The 26301-nt window shown below is 35.0% G+C and overlaps 1 protein-coding gene across 1 annotated transcript in view; it reads right to left on the bottom strand.

Moving 5' to 3' along the window:
- Positions 1 to 26301, bottom strand: part of PDE11A (phosphodiesterase 11A) — a 474543-nt gene that overhangs the window by 243343 nt on the left and 204899 nt on the right. Inside the window, exon 5 of the mRNA XM_074303019.1 lies at positions 14109 to 14173. Within this exon, the coding sequence (XP_074159120.1) occupies positions 14109 to 14173 (65 nt within the window). The remainder of the gene's footprint in view (positions 1 to 14108; positions 14174 to 26301) is intronic.

The raw sequence follows: 26301 nt of genomic DNA, 5'->3' as shown, positions 1-26301 counted from the left end.
TTGGTGCATATATGTTTAGTATTGATATGGCTTCATTATTTATGCTACCTTTCAGCAGGATATAGTTTCCTTCCTTATCTTTTTTAACGAGATCTACTTCTGCTTTTGCTTGATCTGAGATAAGGATAGCTACCCCTGCTTTTTTGGCTTTACCTGAAGCATAATAGGCTCTGTTCCAACCTTTTACCTTTACTCTGTATGTATCTCCCTGCTTTAAGTGTGTTTCCTGTAGGCAACATATTGTAGGGTTCTGCTTTTTGATCCAATCTGCTATCCGTCTCCGTTTGATGGGATCGTTCATCCCATTTACATTTACAGTTAAAATTACTAATTCTGTATTTCCTGCCATCGTATTATCCCCAGATTATACTTTTTTCCCTTGACCCCCCTGATCCCCCTCCCCGATATTTAATTTACAGACCCCCCTTGTGACGCGCAACCCTCCCTCTTTTTTTTTTTTTTTTTTTTTTTAGGATCCCTCCCCCCTCCCTCCAAGTCCCTTCACTTATTCTCCTTTTCCTTTTCCCTTTTCCTCTCCCCCCTTTTAATGAGGTGAGAGAAAATTCTCTGAAAAACAAATATGTTAATTATTTACTCTTTGAGCCTCTTCTGATGAGAGTAAGATTCACACAATGATTCTCCCCCTCACTAAGTTCCCTCAGATATGGTGTATTTTCTATGTCTCTTCCTGGGATGTAGTTTCCCTCTTTTTATCACTCCTTCCCCTTTTTCTGAACCGACCTCCTTCCCTTTACTACACCCCCCTTTTTTTCTTTTATATCAGTAAAATCAAATTATCCTTGAGTATTTTTTATATACCCACAACAGAGTTACAGTTCTCAAGGGTTCTGTGTACCTTTTTCTGTTTCTCTTCAGTCTTGTGGATGTAGATCAAATTTTTTGTTTAAGTCTGGTTTTTTTCTTAGAAACATATAGAATTCCTCTGTTTCATTGAATGACCATCTTCTTCCATGGAAAAAGATGCTAAACTTAGCTGGGTAGTTCATTCTTGGTTGCAGTCCTTGATCTTTTGCCTTACGGAATATCAGGTTCCAGGCCCTTCTATCTTTTAATGTGGAGGCAGCCAGATCTTGGGTGACCCTTATTGTGGCACCTTGGTATTTAAATTGTTTTTTTCTAGCTGCTTGCAGGATTTTCTCCTTTGTGTGGTAATTCTGCAGCTTAGCCACAATATTCCGTGGTGTTCTTTTTTTAGGGTCTATTTCAGAAGGAGTTCGATGAATTCTTTCCACATCTACTTTCCCTTCTGTTTCTATTATCTATGGACAGTTCTCTTTGATAATTTCCTGTAAAATAGAATCTAGGCTCTTTTTTTGGTCATAGTTTTCTGGAAGTCCAATAATCCGCAGATTATCTCTCCTAGATCTATTTTCCAGGTCTATAGATTTTCCCAGTAAGTATTTGACGTTGTTCTCCAGCTTCTCATTTTTTTTTGTTTTGTTTGACTGATTCTTGGGTTCTCTGTGAATCATTCATTTCTATTTGTTCCATCCTGACTTTCAAGGAGTTATTTTCTTCTTTCACAGTTTTTAGTTCTTTTTGTAAATGCCCAATTTCGTTTTTAAATGAATTATTTTGCTCTATTGAATTTTTTTCCATTTCCCTAATTTTTTTTTTGAGAATTATTTTCTTTTTCCAATTCAGAAATTCTATTTTCTTGAGACTTTTTTATCTTTTCCAATTCAGAAATCCTACTTTCCTGTGTTTTTTTAACCTTTTCTAATTCACTAATTTTGTTTCCCTGCATCTCCTGTGAATTCTTTATTTTTTCCAACTCCAATTTCAGGACGTTGTTACTCTCTATCATAACTTCCCTTTCTTTTCCCCATTTTTCTTCGATCTCCCTCAATTTTTTAAGAGCTTCTTCTAGGAGAGAGTTATGTGATGGGGGGCAGGAATCGTTCCCCTTTAGGTTATTATCTGCTGACTCTCTGCTGTTAACTTCCTCGGGGTTGGATACCCGCTCTTTCTCTGTATAGAAGGAATCTATAGTTTTTCTAGCTTTTTTGCTCATATTTAAAAAAATGTTTTGGGGTCTGTCCCTGGGGTAGGAAATTATTTACTTCTTTACCAGCTTCCTCCCAGACCGGATGGATGCAGCGGCCCCTGTGCCTGAGCTAAGAGAGAGCTCTGGGAGAGAGTTCCCCACCCCCTCCCTGGAAGTGCCTCAGAGGTGATTAGCACTACTGTGCTTCGAGGGCGTAGAATAGTGAAGACAGCAAGAAGCCCAGCCTATGTTTCCGGGTGGGGAGTGGATGTCTGCAGCAGGTGACGTGAGAAGCCCCTGTGCTCAAACTGGAAGTGTCTGCCAGAAACCGCGGTCCCTAGTTCAAAGGTTCCGCTTCTCTGGGACTTCCTGGAGCTGAGTTCCACTCCCTCCAGCTAAGCTAGGCAGTGTGTGTTGCCTTGGGCCGTATCCACCCACTTGTCAATCTCTTAACTATTCTCAGGAGGTAGCTGAGGCCACGCCCCCTGGTGCCGAGTCTGCTGAGTTACCCCCAGGATCGGGGAAAATCTAATTTGAGTTTTAAAATATTTTGGCTTTCTCTTCTGAACTGCTAAATAATTAGCAGAGAAGAGCTAACAGCCTGTGCCAGATTCCTTTACCTCAGTGGCTTCTCTGATCCCAGAGCCCTTCCCAGCGCAATGGGCGCAGTGTGCCCCTACCCCACCGTCTGTGCTGGTCTCTCTTATTCCTCCCCTGGGAACTGACCTTTCCTGTTGAAACTCCAGATTCTCTTCAGCTGGTAAGTCGTGCTTCCAGTCCTTGTGGTATCTATCAGTCCTGAGCTAATTCTGAGACTTAATTTATCTAATTGGTTGTGAGGGAGTGAGGACGTTCACTGAGTCGTGTGTTTCTTCTCTGCCATCTTGGCTCCGCCCTCTCAATATCATTTTTTAATAAAAGAATCACATAGTAAGAGTAGATAAGAAGTGGTTTCAAATAGCATTAGTGGAGGGAGGAACCATATGGATGAACTCTACTGAAAAGTACTCAAAAAAATTATTGTTAGCAACAAAACCTATTGTGACCCAAACCCAATCTATAGAGATGTGAAAGAAATTTCAGAAATCATTGAAAATAGTAGAATTCATCATGAAATATGTTATTAGTAATGATATTGGTTGGGAATTACTGATTAAGTATAAAAATAAGTACCTTAATTCCAACATCTCATGAAACAATGGCAAAAGACATACTAAACTGTTTCTAATTATTCTCATCCAACAATAAGAAAGAAAAGTTTTAGAATATCATATAAGCTGTTCTTTTCTAGTAGGGTTTTTAATTTTCTAATTTAAGATTATCTCTCCATCTCATTCAGGGTAGAAGTTCAGGGTCTCCTTCCATTCCTGACACTTGATTGGGAGCTTTGACTTTCCATTTCCAATTTGGGCTGGTTCACCCCTCCTTAGGCAAGTTGGTGGCTCCTATGCTCTATAGGGTTCACCATATTGATGCCAATTTAGGATATCCACCTAATCATAACCCACTATTACTTAGAACTCCTGAGTTGGAGACATCCATGAGCCTAAGCCTTCCTAGTATCTAGGATTACAGTTTTGCACACCAACATTTTGCATAAGTTATGATGTTCTGAAGGCTACACTATTTCAGATCAAAATATAAGTATTGAGATGCCTTAGTGTCTTCCATTCTCAGCATCAATGAGATTGAGTAAATATTTCAAAATCTCCCAACTGAGACTTGGGAAGTAGGTAGCAGAACAAAGAGAATCTGGCCAACTGAATTCTAAAGGAATAAATGTTTCATTCCTCCTAAAATTATGCTTAAATTTCTATAAGAATTTTTTAAATTAACAATTCATATAATTTAAAAGATGTAAGAGAGGAAAGTAGAGGCAATTTTTAAAGATAGCAGGAGAACTGAGAAGTTTGCTATGTGTATGCTAAGGTCACTGAATATTCCAACCAAGTTTTAAGGTAATGAGCTTTAAAGTGGAACGTTGGAATAATAGATCAAGTACACCAAGAAAGGTAACGGAATGATGGCAACAGAGGAATGTTGGAAATAACAGATAAATTGGGTTCGAGTAAGGATTGAGCTATGGATGGCAATGAAAAAAGTGTTAGGCCTTATATATGAGGGATGGACACAGGTAAGCAGAGATGATGAACCAACTTTAAACTCATGAAAATCTCTAATAATTCTATAGCTGGAAAATCTTTAGTCACCAAAATACGCCCTCAGAATAAGATAAGCTTCTTAAGACTTTGACACATGAAGTAATGAAAATTTTTGAAAAGAAATATTAGTTAAACTCTGTAATGTTTTCTACAGAAACAAGCTGTCTAAAATACATTATCTATAGAAAAAAAGTTAACTGAGAAAAGGTTATAAGAAAGATTTACTGTATGTGGAAGGCAACCTATAATTTGTACACTCAAGGCTTATTTCAATGGTCTCCCCTGTGATCATAGGTGGTGTAAATGCTTGACCTACTCATCTTCATTTTTTTAAACTCTATCAAATTGACTAAAGGAGTTCTCTTCCAAAGAGGAGAAATTATTGGACAATCCAGCAAAGGTCTCTTGAAATAAATACATTTTACATTAACTTAGAGGCCATAAATAGAGTGATGGAGACACCTATCTTAGAATGTCAGAGTTCAAAGGCAGAAAGTATTTTTAATTTCTCTTTGAAGAAAACTTGACCTTTTTAAATGATTGCAAAGTTTCCTAAGGGCAACCAAGGACTCTAGGTTATTTAATTTGGTAATCATAGCTCTTTCAGCACATCAAATGTATCAGAAGATTAAAAAATGAACTCTACATTGGTCAAAAGAATGATTTTGGAGGAGAAGAAATAGTATATTGTCAAGGCTCAGATTTTTGCATGTTTTAGAAGGCTGAATATTTTTTCATTAGTGAGAGAAAATGAAATTATTTATAGTAAACTCTTCTGTGTAGTTATGATTATTTAAAATAACTAAGAACAACATTTGCTATTATTAATTTTATATGTGTGTTATTTTTCTGGACTTTAAAAAAGCTTATTTAGGAGAAACCATATTAAAAAATACTCCAGATCACTAATAATAAGAGAAATGCTAATTAAATAAGTCTGAGGTTTTACCTCATTTGTCAAATTGACACAGTTTATGAAAGCCAAAATAATCATGTACAAGAGATTAAAGGAAATCTGACTGAAAGCTACAGGGAAATATGTGAGGAAAAGCTAGTAAAGTTTTCATATCCTTTGATCCAATAATTCCACTAGTGAATATGTATCCTCAGTCACATCAAAGACAAAAAAGGAAGCTTCCATATGCAATAAAATATTTATACTGGCATTTTTGTATAAAAACAGTAACAACAAAAAAAAACAAAGCAGGTACTACTGATAGAACTCATGAATAATTGTGACATATTAATGCAATAGAATATTATTGTGGTACAATGCATAATATAAAAATTTCAGAGAAACATGGAAAGGCTTCTTTGGACTGATACAGATTAAAGACAGAAGAACCAGAAGAATAATAAACAAAAAGAATAGAATAATGTAAATAAAAGCAGCACATAAAAAGCAGCTGAACTCAGATTAAATGCATTGACCAATAATGATTCTAAAGAACAGATGATGAATCTCTTGTTCTTTTTCTCAGTAGTGAATGATATACTATAGATCCCAGATGTATCAGGTGCAGGCAGATGTTGCTGCTTCATTGATTGCTTTTGTTTGATTATTTTTCTTTATTACAAGAGATGGTTGAAGAGATGGGGAACATTGTGAAATGACACAATGTAAATATATATGTAATATATATATATGCATTATATATATATGTATATATATATATATATATATAGGCATAGATAAATCTTTTCTAAAGCTAGGTTGGAATAAAATTTAAACTTCCTTTTTTTGTTTTGCTTAAACTCTTATTTAGTAGCCCTTGCAAATGAAGTAAAATATACTATTTGTTGTCATTTATGCCTGAACGTAGAATCCCAAACTAAGCCTTTGTTCACAGCTCCCAGCTTATCCAACCCTTGTCAAGATAAGAAAAAGATTTATTGTGATGGCCATATCTTTTTGCCATGAAAAGTCATTATTTCTGTTGCACTTGATAAAAAGCAAAATGACTAAATGAATCTTGTACCTTTGAACTGACTGATTTCTGTATGCTGAGCTAATTGGAAATAATGACCCAAAACTTTACATCTAATTCTCAGGTATAGAAAATCAAATTGCATTGTTAAGTTCTTTGAGAACCCTAAAGTCCTAAATAAATGTGAGTTATTTTACCTTTATATATGAAAACACACTAAAAGCACCATAAAGAGGAATTTGTCAAGATTTTTGGTTGTATCCAAAGTCATACTATTATATGCCATCTGGCAGCTCTAACTGGTTCTCCAAAATTATTTTTTGTTGGGCAAAAATTGCAGGGGTCATTGTCCATAGGAACAATCTTATAAATGGAAACATAGGGAAAAGAGTGGAATGGGGAAGCAAAGTCTGGAATGTGGATTGTGAGAAGATATATTGGATTCTTCCATATTCAGTGACAGCAGTTCCACAGAGTTAATGAGCCTCAGTGTGAAACAATTACTATGCCTTATAGAGGCAACATATACAATATCTTTATGTCCTTGTGACTGCTAGACATATATCCATATAATGCCCCAATATGTTTTATTAAACCTAATTAAACTAATGCAACGGACATTAATATAAGGAAACAACAACAACAATAAACATTTACATGGTACTTTAAGTTTTATAAGGCACTTTACAAATATTTCATTTTATCCTCATACTAAGGGAGGTTAGGAAGTCTCTGATGCTAGATTAAAAATATGTCTTCCTGACTCCAAATTCAACACTCTACCCCCTGTGCCACTTGGCTTCCTCTAGAGATGCTACTAGAGAACTGTAGCTTCTTTATTTACATAAAAATAACCCACTTTGGTCCTACATCCTGTAATCACATATGTTGGAATTGATTCAAGTGGTGATCTTTGTATTTGAAGATAAACATTCCATCTTTTCTTCCTATTTTAGTATTGTAGTCACCATATCAAATGACAAGAATGTTCTAAAATTTCATCAATTTAGGGAACTTTAAATTGTAGAAATTTTCTACATCAAAGCAAAGATTTAATAGGTGGCTATAGCTTCATCTATGATTTTATATTTAATAGATGTCTGAGATTGGATTGTAGGTCTACCTGAAGTCTAACACTCTATTCATAATGTTCTACCTGTATTCTCTCTATGTGAGAAAGAACAGAAGCACCAAATACTTGCTGTTTCATTTATGCCGAGTAGAATGTCTCAGAGTCTGCTAGGATAGTAGTCTCTGAACCTTTTTGATTATGTTGCTCTATCATAAAAATCCCTAAGAATGGAAAATTCACTTATTTATAAAGCACATATGTATGTTGTGCTGTATAAATAGTTATATGTGTTTTAAGACTTGTATAAATAGACATTAGAAAAGAATAAAATGAAGATAAAATAATATTTCATCTTTGACTTGACAGAGAGCCACTGGGGTTTATTGAATATAGGACTGACATTATCAAATCTAAGTTTGAGGGAAAATTCCTTTGTATTGGAGAGTGGAAAAGCAGATAGGTGGTACAGTGGATAGAACAGTAGGCTGGGAATCTTCATGAGTTCAAATCTGGCTTCAGACAATTATTAGGTGTGACCCTGAGCAAGTCACTCAACCTTGTTTGTTCAGTTTTCTCACTTATAAAATGAGCTAGAAAAGGAAATGACAAACCACTTTTTGCCCCCCCCCCAATAAAATCTCCAAACAGAGTTGGTCAAACTGAAGAGACTCAACAACAATTATAGGATAGACTGGAGTCAGGAGAGTTGAGGCATGAAGACCAGTTAGGATATTGTTGCAATCATTGAGGCAAGAAGGAGATGAGAGTCTGAACTAGAGAAGTGACCTTGTGACTACAGAGAAGGAGACATGGTGTTTGAGAGATGATATGGACAGAAAAATGACAAGATTTAGCCACTGGATAGATGAGGTAAATGAAAATAAGGACTCAAAAATGACACCGTGATTAAAATATGAATGACTGGAAGGATGGTGGCACTCTATGAAGAAATAGGAAAGTTCAGAAGAGAAGTGGGTTTGGGGAGAATAATAATATTATGAGATCTGCAATGTGGCTCACAACCCACTAGTGCCTATTCAACCTGCACTACTTACTCTGTCCCACTGGAAAAAAGGGAGAAGTGGGGAGCTGGGGAAGATGTCTTAAAGACCACAAAATCTACCCAGGATCACCTGTCTCTGTCACAGCCAAAAAGGGAATACACTGGGAGCAGAGCTCCTGTTCCAATAATGGGGTTATCTAATGGGCAGAGTATGGTACAATGAGAGAGGGGAGAATTATGTCTATTTAATGCTTGGATCAGGTTTAGGATATAGTCATCTCATAGGGCTGTCTCTGGGTAGAAAAGGGGAAAAGTTGGGAATTGCTACAGTAACAAGTCAACACCAGGACAGGGAGGGTAGGAAAGAGTTGGGTAATATGGATGAAGGGCATGATGATCTGATTGTGCTAACGATAGGTTATGATTGTTCATCTGGGAGGACAAAACCCTCTGATTAGATTATCACAAACCCCTTGGGAATTACACCACATCCCACAAGAGGCCAGAGACACCTAGATTCCAGGACCCACTCAGGTTACTGTTATTCACCCCTAATGATCAGTATCCTGCTACAAATTCACAGTTTCTTTTCTAACCTCCTGCAAATAATCACTGTTCATCTTGGAAGAGATAATGCAACCACCAATCATCCAAGACTCTCATTTTAAGTAGTCAGTGACAAGTAGGTGGCAGATAAAAGAGGAAATGGATCTTCAGTACCTAGAAGAGAAGTGGGTCTAAAAAAAAGTCACCAGAAATTGGAAGAAACAGTGATGCAGATCAGAATTGCTGAAACTGATTTTTAAAAAATGAACTACTGAAAAGAAAAGAATGAAGAACTCATTTCCATTTTGGAGAAAATGGCTAATTGGTGCAAAAACAATAAGATAAATGAAAGTCATGCCCACAGCTCCATTATATAGTTGTTTTATGATCCCATTTGGGGTTTCTTGGCAAAGATATTACAAAAGATACTATTTCCTTCTCCAGAGGCTTTTGCAGATGAGGAAACTGAGGCAAGCAGGATGAAATGATTTGCTAAGGGACACACAACTAATAAGTATCTGAGGCTATATTTGAACTAAAATCCTCCTGATTCCAGGGAGGAATTCCCTCTATCCACTTAGCCACCCAGTTGCCTTCTATTATATAGATAATTCCTGGATGTAAATGAAGAGGAATAAAAATTTTACTTAATGTGAGGAAGGATAAACCTGGATGTCTTTCTCAGTCTGTGTACAGTTTATCCTAAAAATTAGTTCCCTATGTGAGCATTAATATAGAAAAATGAAGGAATTTCTTGGATCTCAGTACTTCTAATGATTTTCCATATCAAATGGGAAAATGAGGATTTCAAACTGCAGAAGTTTTGTCTTATTTCTCAGTAGGCATCCAGGACAGGTTTTATAGTATGTCCCTCAAGTGTAAGATGTTTTGAATTATTAATATATTTCCTTACTTTCTTTTTAAAAAGTAATAACATTAGGTTTTTATAATCATTCACTTTTTATTAACAAATAATGGGATTATGTTCTTGGGTGACTTAAAATCAGAATATAAAAGTGCAAAATAAATAATTATATAAACTTGAGGTTATATTATCTTTTTTTATGGTATTGTCTCCTTCTTTAGGACTTTTTCCTTTCCCTCTCCTTTTCTCTCCCTCTCAATGTTTTCTGACAAATGCTTAACAACTAGATCTTGGGGAGAAAAAAATTGTGCTTATGTCACATTTTAATGTTTAATCTACTTGGCTAAAATGATAGAAAAAGATAATGATAAATGCTGGAGGGCATGTGGGAAGATTGGGATGATAATACATTGTTGATGGTGTTGTAAACTGATGCAACCATTCTGGAGAGCAATTTGGAGTTATGCCCAAAGGGTTATAAAACTATGTATACCCTTTGATCCAGCAATGTCTCTACTGAGTCTGTGTCCCAAAAAGATCATAAAAAAGGGAAAAGGACACACATGTGCAAAAATATTTGTAGCATGACTTAATAAGTTATGGTATATGAATGTAATGGAATATTATTGTTCTGTAAGAAATGATCAGATGATTTCAGAGGGTCTTGGAGAGACTTACATTCTAATGCTAAATGAAGTGAGTAAAACCAAAATATAATATAACAGCTACAACAAAATTATGTGATGATCAACTGTAATGGATTTGACTTTTTTCAACAATGAGGTGATTCAGGCCAATTTCAATAGATTTGTGATGGAGACAGCCATTTATATCCAGAGAGAGGATAATGGGGACTGAATGTAAATCACAACATAGTATTTTCACATTTTTTGTTGTGATTATTTGCTTGCTTGTTTCTCTCTCTTTTTTACTTTTTCATATGACTTTTCTTGTGCAGTGACATAAATATATAAATATGTTTAGAGTTACACATGTTTAATCTTTATTAGATTACTTGCTAAGTAGAGAAGAGCTAATCCAATTCCAATTGAGTAATGATGGACAGAATCAGCTACATCCAGAAAAGGAACACTGGGAAATGAGTGTAAACTGTTATTTTTACCTTCTGAATCCAATTCTTCCTGTGCAACAAAAAATTCGGTTCTACACACATATATTGTATCTAGAATATACTGTAATATATTTAACATGTATAAGACTGCCTGCCATCTGGGGGAGGGGGTTGGGGGAGGAAGGGAAAAAAGCTGAATAGAAGTAAGTGCAAGAGATAATGTTGTAAAAAAATTACCCATGCATGTGTACTGTCAAAAAAAGTTATAATTATAAAATAAAACAAAAATTAAATAAAAAATTAAAAAAAAAGAATTATAGAGAAAAAAAAAGATTACTTGCTAAGGGAGAGGGGAGAGGGAAAAATATGGAACACAAGATTTTGCAAGGGTGAATGTTGAAAACTATCTTTGCATGTATTTTCAAAAATAAAAAGCTATTATAAAAATAAAATTTAAATTTAAAAAAAGTTTAAGCTATTTTATTAACATTTCTCTATAATTTCCTGAAGTCAAGGATTTCAACAAACCAATACATTAAGCCTGAACATATCTTTTGCTGATTTCCAAGATATGGATGATTACATTGAAAATTTACCAATTGCCTCTTGTGAATCACTCTGAACTAGTTCCTGTTCCTCTTGCTCACTTCTCATTTAATAAATCTTCAAATCTTTTCAGTTCTACCTTTGCAATATCTTTTCTATTTGTCCCCTTCTTTTCACACACATAGTATCTATCTTAGTTCACAGCCTCATGACTTCTCAGTAGAAAGCAATTGTCTTCTAGCTGGGTTTTTCCAGCTTCTGCTTTCTGTCAATTTCAAATTATTTTCTACACAGCTGCCAAATTGATATTTGTAAAATACAAATTTGTAAAATGACAACTTTACTTCCCTACTCAAGAATCTTTAGTAGCTCCCTCTTGCTTCTGTGTTAACATACAAACTCCTCTACTAGGCTTTTAAGACAATTGCAATAACTTTCTGGCTGGTCTTCCTGCTATAAATCTCTTCCCTCATCAACCCATCCTTCACTTGGTGGTCAAACTAACCTTCCTAAAGTTCGGATATGAATATGTTACCCCTTCCATTAAACACACTCTATCTAGTAGCTTCCTCTTGCACCAGTATCACATAAATTCCTCCATTTGACTTTTAAATCTACCCCCTTTCTACCTTTCCATTTATCTTCTACCTTTTTCCCTTATGTGCCCTGCAATCTAGTGACACTGGCCTCCTTGCTTTTCCTCCTACTCAATTATCCACACATCTAGGTATTTTCATTGATTTCCCTCATGCCTAGAATATTCTAACTACTTATTTCTACCGTCCTCCATCTGCTAAAACAATGTTTCTTCTTATAAGAAGCCATTCACAAACTTAATTAATGTTGGTACCATCTCTCTGAGATTATATATCCATCCATCCCCATTTATAGATATACATGCTATGTATATAATATTATATACAACTTTATATATATATGCATATATAATCATTTCCCATATGTTAGGATTCTTACAAGGTGCTAAGTCACTGGAATGGATATAATTATCTAATTTAGCATGGTACTTAACAATTCTCTAGTTCAGAGTTCACACCTTTAAAGGAGTTCAAACCTTTAAAGGAGTTTACACCTTTAAAGGAGCTCCCACAAGCCCATGGAGTACCCACAAGCCCATTCTCTGGGAGGATATAAAAGCCCACTCTCTGAGAGTCTGAGTTGAGTCAACAGGAGAACTTCAGGGAAGCTCGAGGAGTATCAGAGCCAGGATTTAGTGGATTCGCAAGTCCAGGAAATTCACAAGTTTAAAGAAAAATCCTACTCATGGACTTCCGGGAGATTCACAACTAGGATTGACTTCTGGGAAACCCACAATCCCACACTTTCATTCCCACGTCTACCTTCATGGTGGCTAGAGGCTTTGGATTCGGAGGGAGCTAGAGACTGAAGCTGGCTGGAGAGATTCTGACAAGAGCTCTTGGGAACCAAAGAGAGAGGAACGCCTCTAGAAAGCTAGCGGAGCCCCAAGTGAAGGAGACAAGACGTGAAGGAGAAAATAAAGGATCCAGACTCTAACTCCTGGCTGCATTTTGGGATTATTGAACTAGAACTAAAACCAAGGCTGCCTCCCCAGAAGCTCCCCAAGAAACCTGCCCCCAAAAGAACAACCATAACTTAGAGAAACACCCATATATTCCCATATTCTTGTTTTTGGCTCCCCCATTAAACTGTGAACTCCTTGAGAACAGAGACAGTTTTGTTTTGTTTTGTTTTGTTTTGTCTTTCTTTGTATTCTCAGGGCTTAGCACAGAGGCACATGTGTCTACATAAATGCTTATTGATTTAAGTTGATACTCATTTACTTTTATCTCTTCATGATTCTCTGTCTTTCCTCAGTAGATTGGAAAAAAGCCATCAGTTACTGGTATCAGTTTCATTTTTCCCTAGAAACTGAAAAGAGTCCAAACTGTATAGGGTAGAGGGAAGATGAAATACAAGCATGAAGTCATAGAGAACAAAGCCTTGTGATGTGCTTATTGCTTTCCCAGACCCACTCTGCAGCTACTTTCTGATTAGCTTGTTTTAAAGGCTCCCAAAAGACTAATAATTAAAATATGATGGAAATTGCACCACCAGAGATTGGTCAGCACTGCAATAAGATTTTGCTGCTACATGTTGGGCTTCCGTTATATTATATTGATGATGTTATTGTGAATCAGTGTTGGCCAGGATAATGTTCTGAGATCTAAGCGATAAAAAGCTTTTATATGCCAGAGTTGTTTTGTTGAATCAAATTATTTAGGCCCTTTGTCTCTGCATTTCCCTGATTTCACTATTCATTAGCTCATTCACTGAAAATGACTAAGGGAAAGGGATGGGCAAAATTTGAATAATTCATTTTTGCAGTGACCAGCTCCTGCTTATTCATGGAAATTCATGCAAAACAGAGGTTCACAGATATTCAAAATACCTCACTTTTCATACAAAAAACCAATTCTTGCATGACAAATAATGGCAAATATCAACATTTACTAGTCAGATTATCCCCTTTGTCTTTCTGTACTTAATCTGGTGAGGGTGATAGTGACAAAAGGGATCAATCAGAAGGGATTAACATTTTATTTTCAGTAAACATACATAAATAAAAGTTGTCTTGCTTAAAAATCAGCAATTTCTTTTAAAGTTTACATGATAAAGTTTTGTAGTAAGAAATAATACAAAGACAAAATTTGAATCAGGGATCAAGTACTGACTTTCAGTCTTAAAAATCCAATTGCTGAGTAATGATAGAAAAATCACACTAGAGATAGCTATGAAATGCAGATGAGGAGATAGATCAATTTCCATTTCAGTTATCTCTTAAAAGATGGCATCCTCTGAGAGCTTCAGTGTGGAGAAGCATGGGCTATTTAGCAACAAATGAAAAACATGATAGCCATAAGCTTTACCTGTTCTCTGCATCAGCACTGCACTTGGGAGACATCAATTCAAAGGATTTGGTAAACTTCACCACCTGCCATAGAGGGGGAAAAAAGATGATCAATTTATCGCAATTGAAGACATTTTTTTTCACAACTCTGAAAAAATTCAGGTAACAGTTTTCAACCTGCAAACCTATCATTTCCATTTTGCACTAAAACTGTCAAGTACTATAGCTAAGGAAAATCTTAATGGAGAAAAAATATCCCATTCTATCCATTCAATTCAAGTCTTTTTAAGAGACATTCCAGCAAAATCTTGACTAATTTTACAAATATAAAAGTACCCATTGTTTCAATGGGGCAAATAGAATAATTGTGGTTCAGTCTGTTTAGGACTCACCTTTCTAATGCCCTGTATTCATTCACTCAATCATTCTTCTTATCATCCTTAAATAAACCCATTGATTACTCCACTGTGAGGTGAATTAGGTAACAGAACACAAAACAACTCTAGTCCTAAAATCTATATTCAAATCTTGTCTCTTCTATTTACTACCTATTCAGTTTTAGGCAAGTCATCTTACTTCCTCATCAGTAAAATTAAATAGCTGGAATAAATAGTTATGAAGTTTCTTCTATCTACAAATCTATGCATATAAAAATATAGCACCTATTATATTTATCATATAGCAGTTATATAGCACTTTAAAATTTGCTAAGTGCTTTACACACATTATTTCATTTGATTCTCACATAACAGTCCCTTGCAGGTACTATTGTTATCTGTATTTCATAAATCTCTATTTTATTAAGGAAAAAAGCTAATAAATCTCTGAGACAGGACTTAAATTTAGGTATTCCTCAGCCAAGTTCAATGTTTTATCCACTAAATCACCTAATGCTTATGATCCAAGAATCTATGCACTCTTTATTTCCTTCTTAGGTACTTACAATACACAGAAACACATTGATGATGACCATAGCCTGACTCTAGAAAAATCCCAAATCATTCCTCTATCAATTTGAAAATACTGAAGATCCCATATTTATATTTTTTCACCAACCTCGTCCTCTTCCAAGAGGAAACTATTCCAACTGGCTCCTGAATTCTTAATCACTTTGCAATTCTGTGCAATGACTTTAAAGAATTACAAAGAAAGGAAGAAAGAAGGGAGGGCTAGAATGGGAAAAGTTGAGGTAAAAAGTGAAAGTGGGATGGCAGAGAAAAAGTTAAAAAGAAAAAATCAAGGCAATAGGTCAAGCCAACAAGCAATTGTTAAGCTTTCACTATGTGCTAACCATTTGGCTTAGGGTGATAATATGGAAAAAGGAGAAGAAAGGCTCTTAGGGGATTCACAGACTAATAAAGAAGACAATATGCAAACAACTGTCTACAAACAAGAGATAGATAGAGGATAAATTGGTAATTATCTGGAGAGGTTAGGGGAGAGAGACCAAGAAAACAGGACTTAAACTTAATCTTGGAGAAAGCCAGGAATGTCATGAAGCTAAGAGAGGGAGGAAAAGCTGAGAGAGCAGATCAATCCTGGAGGAACAAAAGGCATGGAAATGAGAGATGGAGTGTTGTATGTGAGGATAGAAGCAGTCAAGGAATATGAGGAAAGAAGAAAGAAGCAAGGAAAAAGAAGGAAAGAGAAAACTAAGGAAAGAAGAAAAGAGGAAAATTGGGAAAGTGTAGAAAAGATTGCTCCAGTTTGGTAATTTGCACCTAGCATGTATCATGACCTGCCAGTAGGTGGCAGCCAATCCCAGATTAATGGCCCAAACCAAGCTCCACTATCCTGAAAAGTTAGCTATGCCTTCTTGAACAGGGAAAAAAGGTGAAGACCAGAGATCAGAGGCACAAAGCCAGGGTCAAAGCAGTAGAGTAGGACAGAATGGAATACGTCATGCCAGAAGGTCATCTAAAAGAGAGCTGAAGAGGGCAGCATAGGTTCAAAATACTAGAGTAAAGCCCAGGGTAAGAAATGCCAGGGAAGATGGTTTTGAGAGTGGAGAAGCTCAGGGCTAGTGGTCTGCTTGCTGCATTCAAACACTAGGTCTGTGATCTGACTGGTTAGTTGTGCTTGCCAATGATGCAGAGATAAGCCACAAAATTCTGCACATCCTGTGTGCCTCTTCCCCCTGTATTCAGCGTGCTAGAAGGATTCTTTCCTTTTTCCTGAAATATAATCCTGTCTTATCAAGTATTTTTTCCTATGATAGATTTCCCTAAGGAAAGCCTTCCTTCCTATTCTTTCTCAAAGATCTTTGGTTATAAAATGTACCTTGCTACCTATTATATAGTTTCCCATTATTCTCTTTGTTACCTTCATTTTTCTTCTTTGAGTTTTAGTGCCCAGACCCACATACAATCCTGGTAGGATATTGGTATTAAAAGAAGGGCTTTTCTTTTGGGGAGAAGTTTGGCCACACGAAAGGAGCTTTGCTATTTCCTAAGAGAATCCAGCAAGCTTTTCTCCCCCTGGTTAATTCTAGACCCAATTTATTATCCTGTGTTCCCAAAGAGTCTTTTTTTTTTTTTTTTTTTTTTTTTGAGACAGTTGGGGTTAAGTGATTTGCCCAGGGTCACACAGCTAGGAAGTGTTAAGTGTCTGAGATCATATTTGAATTCAGGTCCTCCTGACTTCAGGGTTGGTATTCTATCCACTGCGTCAACTAGCAGCCCAGCAAAGGGTCTTTTTAATGGAATACCAGTATATGCTGGACACATCCTCCTTTCCTCTCCTTAACTTCAGGCCTCTCAAAAGTTAAATTCCATTGGATTTTGCCAGAGTTAAAATTACTTCTGGACCTTCATTGTTTATTTTCTTGCAGAGAGCCTAATATTCTAAGGATTGCAGGATCATGCATCTAAATGAAGCAGACCCCATGGATAGAGTATAATCCTTTCCTTTTAGAGAGGAGAACAATGAAGCTCAGTGAAGTTGTATCTTGCCTAAAGTCACAAAGTGCTTTTTTCATTTGAACATACTAGTACATGGAGTTGATGGAGATTAGGAAGGGAGATAGAAGAGAGGAAAGAATAGCAATAATAAGATTTGCTTGTATTTAAAACCTTCCACCAACATGAAGAAAGTACATCTGAATGTCACTGCAGGCCTCTAAAGCTGGCATTTAAATTTGCTACAGCTAGACATGGTCATGCCTCAGTGATTTTGAAAAGCCTCTAAATTATACTAGTTACAAGGGCTGCACTATAGAAATTGATGGGCACTTGAGATAATGGTTTGGGAACTAGGAGTGCTTTAAATATTAAAAATTCTTTAGGAGAGAGGTAATGACCCTGAATTAGGAAAACGCAGAATCAGGAAATTGAAAATCCTACTGTGATAAAAAATGAATGGAATGTATACCAGTAACCTCCATAGTCAGGATGGAGATGGAGGAAAGTACTGAAAATTTAGGGCTTCTGCAGAAACAAATAAACAACTTCAACAACTCTTGGTGATCATTTTATTTCATGTCACCTTGTGAAATAAGAGACCCTCTGGAGTCATTCATTGTAGGCTTTTAAGGGATATTAAAAATAATTATTGAAGATTCTTGTTTCAGATATTCATTCACATTTGCTTACATATTGTGTCTATTAATAGATTGGAAGCTCCTGGAAGGTAAGAGAAATCTTCTGTCTTTCTTTGTATCCTCAGCAGTTAGCACAGTGCCTCGCACAGAGTAGGCTTATTGACTGGTTATTCATCTCATTCATTTATCCATTCAACATCTATTTAGTCAAATAATTTGTATAGTACATTGTACATAAAAGTTGCTTTCTGTTTCCCAAAATGGGAAGGCATCAAAACCCTTAAGTTATATCTTGTGATTACCACATTATTATGTTTGCCAATTTTTAAATTGAAAGATTTAATTTTTTAATGTTTATGTGCCAGGCAAAATAAATGAACCTGTTATTAGAATATCCTGTCATCAGGCAGTAGGAGGTTCCTTACATTGATGGTTTGGACAGTTTGCAGTAATACATAGATATGGTTCAAATAGAGGGAAATGAGCATAATAGTCCACTAATTATGCTTTTGCTTTTTAATACAAAAATGTAACTCATTAAATGAACTTAAACATATTCTCAAATACTGAATGATGATCCAGGTAACGGACTATGTGAAGAAAGCTCCCTAACATATTAAATGACCTTTGTGGCAAAATCAACATGAAGAGGAAGCTCTTGACAAAAAAGTTAGGCTCAAGCTATAAAAATATGTATTTTTAGACATAGTCAATATGAATTTTTTGTTTGCATTGTATCTATAATACATATATATTATGCATCTACACATACATATATGTATATATATATATCACTATAAGTAGTTAATATATATATAGTCATCATACATATATACATATACATTAGATACATGTACATAGTCATCACACACACACACACACACACACACACACACACACACACACTAGTCAACAAAAAGAAGAAGAAAGAAGAGAAGAGAGAGAGAGATACAGAAACAGAGAGGGAAGGGAGGAGGGAGGAAGATGGAAAAAAAAAAGAAAGAAATACTATAGGCAAAAAAAGTTTAAAAGACAGCTATTGAAGCATCTTTAAAAATGCAGAAAAAAACATCAAAAAGAAAGCCAGGCATAATCTTTAGGGTTGATCAGTCATTTTTCAGCCATGTCCAATGCTTCATGATCCCATTTGAGATTTTCATGGCAAAGAAAGTGAAGAGAGGCATTATTTCCAAGCAAATACTAAGGATGTATAAAATTATAATTCTTTTAAGGTGGTAAAAAATATAAATCAGAGAGAGGTATCCATAAATTGGGGAATGGATGAGTAAGTTATATAAATGTGATGAAACACAAGTGTGTTGTAAAAAAAAATTAAAGGGAATAATTTCAGAGAAACTTGAGAAGACATGAATAAATTGATGTAGGTTTATGTTAACAGAATCAGAACACTTGATACAATATCAGCAAAATGGTAAACAACTTTGAAACAATTAAGAGCTCTTACTAGTATGATGACTAATCAAGATGCTGGAAGACCAACAATGAAACATGCTACCCACCTTCTGATAGAGAGGTGAAGGGACATATTTGGGGAGATGGACAATGTAGAAAATTGTTTTGCTGAACTGTATATTTTCTTCTTTAGTTCTAATGGAGGACATAGTGGGATAAGAAAGTAAAAAGGCAGATTTCTACTAATTGAAAATATGTGGCTAAACTATAGTACAAAGCTGGAAACAATTTGGTATTAGATAAGAAGCAGGTTATTCAGGTGAATAAATTAGGTACACAATATATAGAAATTAATCAGCACAATAACCGTACAATTACCACAGCAATAGGAACAAGAAATCACTAACAAAAATTTTGGAGAATATTGAAAAACAGTCTGATGGAAAGTAAATATGGACCAATATTTCACATTGTATATCGAAATAGGCTCCAAATAAGTATATGATTTAGTCATAGATTCAATAATTTCATCCAAGTGAATGACATTAATGAGACAACATATTTGTGGGATGCAGTCAAAATGGTAGTAAAGGGAAATTTTATATCTCTAAATGCTTACTTGTATAAAATAGAGAAAGAGAAAATCAGTGAATTGGGATTGCAACTAAAAAAAGCTAAAAAAAAGAATAAATTAAAACCCCCAATCAAATACCAAACTTGAAATTCTAAAAATAAAAGGAGAGATGAATAAAATTGAAAGTAAAAAAAAAAACTATTTAATTAATAAATAAAACTAAAAGTTGGTTTTCTGAAGGAAAAAACCCAACAAAATAGATAAACTTTTTGTTAATTTGATTAGAAAAAAGAAAGAGGAAGATCAAATTGTTAGTCTCAAAACTGAAAAGGGAGAACTTTCCACCAATGAAGAGGAAATTAGAACAATAATTAGGAGTTACTTTGCCCAACTTTATGCCAATAAATTTGATAACCTCAGTGAAATGGAGGAATACCTCAAAAAATATAGATTGCCCAGAATAACAGAGGAGGAATTAAATTACTTAAATAGTCCTATTTTAGAAAAAGAAATAGAACAAGCTATTAATTAATTCCCTAAGAAAAAATCCCCAGGACCAGATGGATTTACATGTGAATTCTACCAAACATTGAAAGAACAATGAACTGCAATACTATATAAACTATTTGAAAAAATAGGGAATGAAGAACTCCTACCAAATTCCTTTTATGACATGGACATGGTACTGATACCTAAACCAGGTAGGATGAAAACAGAGAAAAAAAATTATAGACCAATCTCCCAAATGAATATTGATGCAAAAATCTTAAATAAAATATTAGCAAAGAGATTACAGACAATCATTCCCAGGATAATATACCATGACCAAGTAGGATTTATACCAGGAATGCAGGGCTGATTCAATATTAGGAAAACTATTAGCATAATTGATTATATCAATAACCAAATTAACAATAAACATATGATTACCTCAATAGATGCAGAAAAAGCATTTGATAAAAGCTAACATCCATTCCTACTAAAAAAACACTAGAGAGTGTAAGAATAAATGGACTTTTCCTTTAAAAAGTCAGTAGCATCTATTTAAAACCATCAGCAAGCATCATATGTAATGGGGATAACTGGAATCATTACCAATAAGATCAGGTGTGAAACAAGGTTGCCCACTATCACCATTACTAATCAATATTGTATTAGAAATGCTAGCTTTGGCAATAAGAGAAGGAAAATATATTAAAGGAATTAGAGTAGGAAATGAGGAAACCAAATTTTCACTCTTTGCAGATGATATGATGGTATACTTAGAGAACCTCAGAGAATCAACTAAAAAGCTATTAGAAATAATCCACAACTTTAGCAAAGTTGCAGGATAAAAAATAAATCTACATAAATCATCAGCATTTTTATACATCATTAACAAAACCCAATAGCAAGAGATACAAAGAGAAATTCCATTTAAGATAACTGTCGATAGTATAAAATATTTGGGAATCTATCTGCCAAGTGCATGTATATATGTAGGAGTGTGTATGTACATACTGATATATATATGTATATGTATACTTGTGTATGTGTATGTATTTATGTGTATGAAACTAATAGAACTTTTTCAGAGGCTACTACTTCTTTGGACAAAAGCTTAGACTCACACATTTTAATCCCTTAAATTTGTTCAGCACTTCTACTTCGTATTCCTAAGGGATATTATTTAGGTCATACCTATATTGTGTGATAATTTTCCCTACTTTCTTCAATTTAAATCTGAGTTTTTCAATAAGAAGTTCATGGACTGAGCCATAGTCAGCTTCAGGTTTTGTTTTAACAAACTAAATGTATAGAGATACTCCACATTTGGCTGCAAAGCATAGCTTTGATCTGATTTTGACATTGACAATATGGTGATGTCTTTATGTAGTGTTGCCTTTTGAACCATTGAAAAACTCCATGTCTTTCTTCATCTATTACTCAAGTATGAAACTTCCATGTTATTTCAATTATGTTTTGATTTCATATATTAGCATTCCGATGCCCTGTGATTACTCTAACATCTTTTTTGGTGTCATTTCCAAAAGATATAGGTCTTTTAGAACTGATCAACTTTGGTTTCCTTGGCATCAATGTTTGGAACACAGACATCTCTTACTGTGATACTTAATGGTTTGTCTTAGTTTTTAATTCGGTTTATCGTAGTTCATATACCTTACTTTCCAGGTTTCCATGTAATATTAATATTTATTGCATCGAGCTTTCCTTTCATTACCAGACACATCTGTAACTCAGCTTTCTTTTATTTCTGGCCCAACTGCTTCATTAATTAACACTATAACTACTTGTTTTTCTCCACTTTTCCCCAGTAGAATATTGGACTCCTTTCAAACTGAGGGATTCATCTTCTGATGTTATCTATTTTATCATTTTAATACTGTCTATGAGATTGTATTGGCAAAGATGCTGGAGTAATTTGCCATTTCCTTCTCCAGAAGGAAATTTTTGTCAGGAAATTTTTCTTACATGTCTTGAATAACTTATACAATTTAGTTAATAGTTTTATTGAGCTATACAAGCCCCACTGCCATGACAATTGGTGATCTAGGAGGAATATCAACTAGAAATCATGAATGATTTAAGTTATTAGACCTAGTAGATAGAGTTTTTAAAGAGGCTCACAATATCATACAGGAGTCATCAACAAAAAAACAAGAACAAGAAAGCAAAAAAGCTTATCTAATAATACAATGTAAAAAAATAAACGAAAACAATAGAATGGGAAAGAAAAATATTTCTTCAAGAAAATTAGGGATATCAAGCAATGTTTTATGCAAAAGTGAACATGATAAAAGACAAAAATTTCTTCTTTTTAAGAAGAAACTAAAAAGAGATAACAAGAATAAACAGAAGGACCATATGAGAAGAATTCTATGTAACCAATAATCACAATGTGTGGTTATTGATCTAGAGCCAGACATCCTGGAGAATGATGTCAAGTGAGCCTCAGGAAACATTGCTAACCATTAAGCAAATAAAGATGTTAGAATTCCAGCTAAGATATTTAAAATTCCAAAAAGAATGATGCTATTAAATTGCTACATTCAATATGCTAATAAATTTCAAAAACTCAACAGTGACCACCAGATTGGAAAAGAATATCTTATGTCCTGATCATAAAGAAGAGCAAGGCCAAGGAATGTTCAAATTATCAAACAATTGCACTCATTTCAAACACCACCAAAGTTATGCTTAAGATTCTACAGGCAAAGTTTAAGCAATATGTCCCCAAGAATTACAGGAAGAACAGGCTAACCTTTGAAGAAGTAGAGGAACTAGAGACCAAATTGCTAATATTTGCTGGTATGGAACAGGCAAGGGTATTTAAAAAAAAAAAAAAACATTTGCTTCTGCTACATTGAATCCATTAATGCCTTTGACTGTGTGGATCACAACACAATATGATAAGACTGCAAAAAGATGGAAGTACCAAATGACCTTACTTGTTTTCTGAGGAAACTGTGGATAGATTATGAAGGAAAAATTAAGAGTCAAAGGGTGCAGCCAAGATGGCAGAGAAGACACACTTGTCTTTCTGAGCTCTCCTTTAACCTCAAACTATTTTTATGAAAGTCAGCCTTGGAATTAGTACTTGGAAGTCAAAACCCATGAATATTGGGAGTACAACACATTACTAACAGATAATCTTGAAATTCACCAGAAAAGGTCTGTTTTTGCTCTCGTGGGGGATGGAACAAGGCTAGGCCAAGCGCAGACTCAGGCAGGCAGTAATAGCATAGAAAACAGCTCAACATTGAGCAGACCTTAAGGGGTGTGCCAGCGGAAAATCTGCAGAGATACTTCTACCACAGTGTCAGCTAATTTGCCCTGGCAGCAAACCAGTATATCAGCAGAAAAGCTATAAGCCCAAAGGGTAAAGACTGTAACCCCAAAATGCTAGAGTCTCTCAACCTGGCCACACCCACCCAGCACCAGGAGGGACTCAGCACAACCTCTTAGCTCAACCGCTAATCCCATTGCAGCCACTTTCCCCAGCACAGCCGCTGTCTTCTGCTGCTGCTTTGCTGCCACTTCCTATTGTCTGTGGAGGAGCTTCGGTAACCCATGTTGCCCCAAAAGCAGACTGCAGCTTTTTTGTTGTTATTGTTAAAATGAGTAAGAAGGCAAAGTGGGCTCTAACTATACGTAGCTTCTATACTGAAAAAGAGCAGATATCAAACCCTGAGCAGACTAAAAATAGTTTGTCTCTAGATGAAAACACAAAGGTAGATATGATCTGTTCCCCACCACATAAGGCTCTCATAGAAGAAATTAAAAGGGTTCTTAAAAGAGAGCTAGAAGAAAAATGGGGAAAGGAAAGGGAAGCTTGGCAAGAAGGTCTGGATAAGGCATGTAACTTATTAAAAGATAGAGTGGAAAAAGCAAACAACTCCCTGAAAAACAGAATTAGGGAATTGGAAAAAAAAATAATAACTCCTTAAGAAAAAAAATTGGCAAAATGGAAAAAAATTCCATAAAACAAAACAACTCATTTAAAAACTCAATTGGACAATTACAAAAAGAAATAAAAAAGTAAATGAAGAAAATAATTCATTAAAAAATCAGAATTGAACAAATGGAGATGAATGACTCAAGGAGACACCAAGAATCAGTCAAGCAAAACCAAAAAAATGAAAAAAATAGAAAAAAAAAAGCTAAATACCTACTTGGGAAAACAACAGACCTAGAAAATAGATCTAGGAAAAATAATCTAAAGATTATTGGACTTCCTGAAAATCATGATGAAAAAAAAGAGCCTAGACACTATTTTTCAGAAAACCATCAAAGAGAACTATCCAGATGTTATAGAAACAGAAGGTAAAACATTCATTGAAAGAATTCATCAATCACTACTGAAAGAGATCCCAAAATTAAAACTCCAAGAAATATTGTGGCTAAATTCCAGAACTATCAGACCAAGGGAAAAATACCACAGGCAACCAGAAGAAAAAAAAAATCAAATACCAAAGAACCACAATAAGGATTACTCAGGATCTAGTAGCATCCACATTAAAGGACTGAAGGGCCTGGAATCTGATATTCCAAAAGGCAAAGGAACTTGGCATGCAGCTAAGAATAATTTACCCAGCCAAACTGCTCATTTTCTTCTAGGGAAGAAGATGGACATTCAGCGAAATAGGTGAATTCCAATTTTTTTCTGATGAAAAAACCAGAGCTAAACAAAAAGTTTGCCCTCCAAATATAGGACTGAAGAAAAGTATAAAAAAGTAAAAAGAACTCTCGAGAATTGTATTTTTGTTATGGATATATATAAAGAGTACATGTATAATTTGCTTTTACTGTTATAATATAGAAAAGGATCTAGAGGTAGAAAGGAAATTATACCAGAAAAAGGGAAAAGTGGAGGTACTACATCTCACAAAGAGGCAAAGGAAACCTATTATATCTGAAGGAAAGAAGGGAGGGAGATAAACATAGTGTGAATCTTACTCTCATCAGAATTGGCTCAAAGAGAAAATATTAGAATATTCGGTTTACAGAGAAATTTTTCCCACCTCATTGAAAATTGGGAGGGGAAAAGCAAAAAAGGGAAGGAGTAGCCTAAATAGAAGGGAATACAGAAATTGTAAGGGAAAGCTTTAAGAAAAGGGAATGGACTCTAAGGAGGGGAGGGATCCTTAAGAGAAGGGCTGCATGACGCAAATGGTACTCATAAGTTTAATACTGGGGAGGGGCATAAGGGGGAAAGGAAAGAGAAAAACATAATCTGGGGTTAACAAGATGGCAGGAAATATAGAATTAGTAATTTTAACCATAAATGTGAATGGGGTAAACTCCCCCAAAAAGCAGAGGTGGATAGCAGACTGGATTAAAAGCCAAAATCTTACAACATGTTGTTTACAGGAAACACACTTGAAGCAGGGCAATATATACAGAGTAAAAAGTAAAAGGCTGGAGCAGAATCTACTATGCTTCAGGTGAAGCAAAAAAAAAAAAAAAAAAAAAAAAAAAGCAGGGGAAGCCATCCTGATCTCAGATCAAACAAAAGCACAAATTAATCTAATTAAAAGAGATAAGGAAGGGCACTATATCGTACTAAAGGGTAGTATAGATAATGAAACAATATCAATACTAAACATATATGCACCAAGTGGTATAGCATCTAATTCCTAAAGAGAACTGCAAGAAGAAATAGACAGCAAAGCTCTAATAGTGGAAGATCTCAACATTTCACTCTAGAAACTAAATAAATCAAACCACAAAGTAAATAAAAAAGAAGTTAAAGAGATAAATAGAACACTAGAAAAGTTAGATATGGTAGATCTTTGGAGAAAACTAAATGGAGACAAAAAGGAGTACACTTTCTTCTTGGCAGTGCATGGAACCTATAAAAAAAACTGACCATATATTAGGACATAAAGACCTCATATTCAAATGCAGAAAGTCATAAATAATAAATGCATCCTTTTCAGATCATGATGCAATAAAAAGTTACATTCAATAAAAAGCCAGGGGAAAATAGATCAAAAAGTAATTGGAAACTAAATAATCTCATCCTAAAGAATGATTAGGTGAAAAACCAAATCATAGACACAATTTATAATTTCACCCAAGAGAATGACAATATTGAGATGACATACCAAAATGTGTGGGATGAAGCTAAAGTGGTAATAAGGGGAAATTTTATATCTCTAGAGGCCTATTTGCATAAAATAGAGA

The sequence above is a fragment of the Sminthopsis crassicaudata genome, chromosome 3, assembly GCF_048593235.1.
Source record: "Sminthopsis crassicaudata isolate SCR6 chromosome 3, ASM4859323v1, whole genome shotgun sequence".
Lineage (NCBI taxonomy): Eukaryota > Metazoa > Chordata > Mammalia > Dasyuromorphia > Dasyuridae > Sminthopsis > Sminthopsis crassicaudata.
The sequence above is the reverse complement of the archived record's forward strand: the minus strand, read 5'-3'. Positions and strand labels throughout refer to the sequence as shown.